General features: G+C 37.4%; 1 protein-coding gene across 2 annotated transcripts in view; it reads left to right on the forward strand.

Moving 5' to 3' along the window:
• The window catches only part of LOC129257623 (atos homolog protein A-like), a 28,052-nt gene extending 22,279 nt beyond the window's left edge, over positions 1-5,773 (forward strand). For both annotated transcript variants that reach the window (XM_054895998.2, XM_064096631.1), the window contains exons 8-12: positions 237-348; positions 1,012-1,170; positions 2,030-2,098; positions 4,301-4,473; positions 5,152-5,773. In XM_054895998.2, the coding sequence (XP_054751973.2) occupies positions 237-348; positions 1,012-1,170; positions 2,030-2,098; positions 4,301-4,473; positions 5,152-5,308 (670 nt within the window). In that variant the 3' untranslated portion in view covers positions 5,309-5,773. The remainder of the gene's footprint in view (positions 1-236; positions 349-1,011; positions 1,171-2,029; positions 2,099-4,300; positions 4,474-5,151) is intronic.
• The last annotated feature ends 227 nt before the right edge of the window (positions 5,774-6,000 follow it).

Consider the following 6,000-nt stretch of genomic DNA (forward strand, 5'->3'; position numbering starts at 1 on the left):
ATACACAGTCACTTGCCGAAATATGTTTTCCCACAAAGCTAAATGCTTCAAATATATCTTGATTCAACAAGTACCAAGAGTTCTGATATTAATGTTTATATAAGTTTCTTGTCTGAGCAGTCTTTAGGATGGAAAATTGATAAGCTAAACAAATGATATCTATATTTTTTACTTCCCGGAAAAATATGAAGTGCACCCATAAAAGTTGTTTTAAATTTTTATTTGTTTTATTCTAGCTCTCCTTCGTGCAATAATTTGGAGAAACCCAGCTCTTTGCTTCTAGGTCATCCAATGCGAATGCTGAGTACTAGTGCTCCTGCTTCTAGCTGCCTTCTAGGAAACTTTGAGGTAGGAAAGAGATGGTTGTGTGCAAGTAAAGGTTTAGGGTTGTAATTGTGACATCAGATTCAGTTTTGGGTAAGATGTGTTGATTCCACCGTTGAGGTCGTGTATTGAACATTTAGTGATGTACATGTAAATGACAGACAGTATTTGTCCTGTACAACTTCATGAGCATCAGTGGAACATGAGAGGCATGTCAAAATATTCTATAAAATCGTCAGGTCATCTCCCTTGTTTGATCAAATTGGTTTTAAATGGATCTAGACAATATTTGTCATAACCACATAACCACCTTTTTTTCCGATGTCATAAATAATGCCTTTGGTATTTAATATGAGCAAAACAGATTATTTTATTTTTTGCATATTGGAATGTTATACTGTATGATTGAAATGATTCACTTCCAGTTCAAGATTGCTTACCAATTTCACCAAGGTGAAACTAGAGAGTTTACTTTATTATTTGTTGCATACAGCTATCCTCCCTTCTGGTATATCATTTTTATTCACAAATGCACATGATGTTGATGTGGGAAAAAAAAACAAAAAAGTAGCATCTATGCAGAGATACAAAGAAAAACATCCATATTACTCGGGTAGCTTGATGGTTATGTTCATATGTATAATTTTATTTCTTTTCAATTTCTATCATGACCCTTGCCTTATGTAGGAGTCTGTACTGAATGGCAGGTTAGAGCCGTTGGGTACCATTAATGGTTTTACTGCAGAGATTGGTGCAAGCGGTGCCTTCTGTCCAAAACACATATGTCTACCTGTTACAACTTTCTTCTATAGTGTGTGTGATGACGATGCCCCATCTTCATACTTTGTAAGTACTAATATACGTCCCTTTTTGTATCAGAATTTGTTTAAAGATAGGGTTAGGCTTTGGAAATTATCTGACCAGTGAGTACAGTCTTTTTTTCTTTAGCTTTGAAGAATGATGAAATCGATTGCCCACTAGAGATCTTATGAATGCAGTGATTGCATTGATATACATTTATCTAATCATCTGTATGAACATTGGAGAAACTCTTAACTGAAAGTTTAAAATATCCCATTTTAATTTAGATGAAGGGTAAACATCACCAATTTCCAATTAACTCCTGTTTTACAATTATTCAGACATGATGTCTTTTGTTAAGGTAGTTGGTGATAATGCATGGACTATTCCACTTCAGTTTGATACCTTGTGACTTTCATGTAGTATCGATGGTATCAATAAACAGCTTTCATTAAGCGCAGTCTATCTAGAAATTATATATCCCAAGATGCACTATTTTCACCATGCCCTGAGTTCAAGCATCCATTTCCAATTCCCAGTGTATTCAAGGAATTAATCATCATATTTTTATCCCCTGGATTACTTGTTATATTAATCAGGTTTGTTTTTTTCTCCAAATTTCTCTTCCCATTCATTTTCTCTTTAAAAATAATTATTTTAGAGCTAGAAAGGCATTGATACCCATGTTTCATAAACTTATTATCAAAGGCAAATTAAAAATATCAAATACATCAAATATCAAATGCATGATAGATATCTACCTTTCGATGTTGGTGCTAAGTTTTATAAAACAAGACTTAGGCTAATGAATACCCACAAGCCGAATGTGAATGATATCATTGCATGCAGTTGGTGATATGTTTAGCTCTTGATAACCATCTCATTGTTTTGCTTTATTTAATAGGGTCACATTAACCTTGAGGGTTTGGGCAAAAGAGGATATCATGTGCCTAGCAGTGGCACGATACAAGTGGTAAGATAACCATTTCTGGTCAATCTCATTTGCATGAATTGACCCTGACACAAATAAGGTAGTTGGCTATTGGAAAGCATTGTTGACTAAGAATGTATTTGGCATCCATACCTCTGTTTCCTGTGCTTACTTATTATAGGCCAGGGTATAACAATCTGACAAGAATTATGGAGTAAGAAATATAGTATGACATTGTGATGGTGTCTTAAGTCTCTTGATCTACAGTATTGTAGTCAAACAGGAAGGTCACAAATTTTCAGTTTAAAACGGGTTATTATTGGTGAGTCATCTGCAGCTGTGATCCAGCCTCTTCTGTTAAACATCTTATTTGTGGTATGGCCAATTATCTGTTTGTTCCTCAACTTAAAAAAAAAATCATTGAAAACTTGTAAAATTCAAGTTCAAGTTTACTTAATTTTTGTCTCGCCTGCGTAGCGAAGCGAGACATAGGTATCACTATTTCCGGCGTCGTCGTCGTCAACAATTGTGTTGTACACCCAATAACTTTCTATAGCTTCGAGGTGGGATCACCAAATTCATACCAGAGGTCCATCTCCTGAAGGCACAGGTCAAGTTCGAATATGAGTCAGATTGGAATAAGGTCAAAGGTCAATGAACTTTCCATGACTGCCACTGTGCTGTGTTGTACACATAATAACTTTCTATATCTTTGAGGTGGGCTCACCAAATTCATACCGGAGGTCCATCTCCTGAAGGCACAGGTCAAGTTCGAATATGAGTCGAATTTGAATAAGGTCAAAGGTCAATAAACTTTCCATGACTGGCACTGTGCTGTGTTGTACACATAATAACTTTCTATATCTTCGAGGTGGGATCACCAAATTCATACCAGAGGTCCATCTCCTGAAGGCACAGGTCAAGTTCGAATATGAGTCGAATTTGAATAAGGTCAAAGGTCAATGAACTTTCCATGACTGGCACTGTGCTGTGTTGTACACATAATAACTTTCTATATCTTCGAGGTGGGATCACCAAATTCATACCAGAGGTCCATCTCCTGAAGGCACAGGTCAAGTTTGAATATGAGTCGAATTTGAATAAGGTCAAAGGTCAATGAACTTTCCATGACTGGCACTGTGCTGTGTTGTACACACAATAACTTTCTATAGCTTCGAGGTGAGATCGCCAAATTCATAACAGACGTCCATCTCTTGAAGGTACAGGTCAAGTTCGAATATGAGTCGAATTTGAATAAGGTCAAAGGTCAATGAACTTTCCATGACTGGCACTGTGCTGTGTTGTACACACAATAACTTTCTATAGCTTTGAGGTGAGATCGCCAAATTCATAACAGAGGTCCATCTCTTGAAGGTGCAGGCCAAGTTAAAATGTGAGCCAAATTTGAATAAGGTCAAAGGTCAATGAACTTTCCATGACTGGCACTGTGCTGTGCTGTACACACAATAACTTTCTATATCTTCGAGTTAGGATTGCCAAATTCATACAAGAGGTCCATCTTTTGAAGGTGCAGGTCAAGTTCAAATGTGAGTTGAATTTGATTAAGGTCAAAGGTCAATGAACTTTCCATGACTGGCACTGTGCTTTGTTGTACACATAGTAACTTTTTATATCTTCGAGGTAGGATTGCCAAATTCAAACAAGAGGTCCATCTCTTGAAGGTGCAGGTCAAGTTCGAATGTGAGTTGAATTTGATTAAGGTCAAAGGTCAATGAACTTTCCATGACTGGCACTGCTGTGTTGTACACACAATAACTTTCTATAGCTTCGAGGTGGGATCGCCAAACTCGTAACAGAGGTCCATCTAAGTCATATAGCATACATGTAGTTTTGACATGCAGTCTCTTCATGACTGCAATATGCAGGCGAGACAACGCTTGGCGTTTGCCTTGTTAAACTCAGTTATGCAACATAGGAAATGATTACACAGAAAAAGATAACCATACAAATCAATACAAATGAATTTCAAGCACAAAATGTCTTGTTTTGTTTGTAATGAAAATTGAGAAGTGCAATTTAAACAAAATGAAGGTAAACCTCTTTAGCAATATCAACATATTCAAATTCTCAGCCCGCTATTGTTAATACAAATCAGTTTGTTAATACCATTATAGAGCAATCTGTAGATATCCTTAGATATTCAGATGTATGCACCATATGCAGATTCCTTCAAATCAAATCTGTCATATCTACTTGTATGTATGTATTCAAATCTTTTCCTAGACCCTCTTCAATCCAAACAAGACTGTAGTGAAGATGTTTGTGGTTCGCTACGATCTGAGTGACATGCCATCCAACTGTCAGACCTTTGCTCGTCAGAGGATCTTCTACATGCCTAGTGATGTGGACATCAATGATGAATGTGACAAGGAACTTCGCTACCTCATGCATCTAAGGTAGGACTGGTTGTATTGCTACATGTCAAGAGGTCAGATACAGGGGTAGGATGTTAAAGGAGGCATGTATGTCCTGAAATGTTAGCAAAAACTTAATTGAAGGCATTCAATTTTAGGCGAGATCTCCAATCTTCCTGGAAACCTAGTAAGACACCGTTCTCATTACAATCCTAAAACTAGTTTAGTGGAAAACAATTCAGGAAACCAGTTAAGAAGATCGCTTTGCTAACGTTCCCATTTGATCACCCCAAAGTGGTTTTCAAAACCCACTTCATGTAAAGTGGTCTTGTTGCTACGGGAAGGCACATGTTTTGCGCGAAATCTATAACCGCAACGTAGACATTCTACACACAGTGTGTGGAGTAGCGCGCTCAAAATGTTCGAAGATCGCTTCCTGAAGAATGGTTGTGTCCCACTTTGCTAAAACCAGTTTAACGAGGCAAATCGATCTTGAAAACTACATCGCTAGGTGGTTTAAAGAACCGCTTCGACCGTTCTCATTACACGTTAAACTAGTTTTAAGGATGGTAATGAGAACAGGGTCTAATATACCCCCAAGATAAGGTATGCTTTATCACATGATTAATCTCAGTACTGCAGCTTGACATATTTTACCTTATTGTTCTAATGTAACCCTGCTGCATTTCCTCACTATAAAAACCTTTTTGTTTCTTTCAGATTTCTGACGTCCAAGTCAGGCAAGGTCTACCTCCATACAGACATCCGTATGATCTTTGCCAGACACACCCCAGATCTGGAGTCCAGTTTTGGTACCTTTGAGTTGCGTTCCTTTACTGAAGTCCCCACTAACCCAAGGTTCTCGCCAAAGAAATAACCCCTTACTGATTCCTCAGAGACTCCTAGATAGATAGGTTTGATAAATGGTGTAACTTGGCAGTGTAATTTCCTCTTTGATACTGTTGAGTTGTGTTCCTTCACTGAAGTCCCCACAAACTCAAGGTTCTCACCAAAGAAATAACCCCTTTCTGAGTCTTATGAAGTCTTCAGAGGCTCCTAGATGGATAGATTTAATAAATGGTGTAACTTGGCAGTGTAATTTCCACTTTGATACTTTTGAGTTGCGTTCCTTCACTGAAGTCCCAACAAACCCAAGATTCTCACCAAAGAAATAATCCGTTCCTGGGTCTTCATGAAGTCTTCAGAGGCTCCTAGATAGATAGGTTTAATGAATGATGTTGGCAGTGTGAGTTCCTCTACATGTATGAAAGTACATCTGGCTTTATTGCCTGCTGATTATTTCACAAAATGTTTGATGGAATTTTTTCCAAATTCAGGTTTTTCCAATTTTTTCCAATTCATTAAAAAAAATAGGTTTTTATTTAATTTGTTTTTCTTTGACATCTTTTCAAGCACGAAATCAAGATTTTAGCTGATCTTTAACTACCCTCACCAGTCCCTCGCACCTTCATTCTTTCCCCACAGCTCAAGGTTACTAGCAGCCTGGTGGTTTATAGTCATATCAAAACTGAAATAGTGCTCAAATATTTTTGAACCAAAGACAATGCT

Source organism: Lytechinus pictus, chromosome 3 (assembly GCF_037042905.1).
Source record: "Lytechinus pictus isolate F3 Inbred chromosome 3, Lp3.0, whole genome shotgun sequence".
Classification (NCBI taxonomy): Eukaryota; Metazoa; Echinodermata; class Echinoidea; order Temnopleuroida; family Toxopneustidae; genus Lytechinus; species Lytechinus pictus.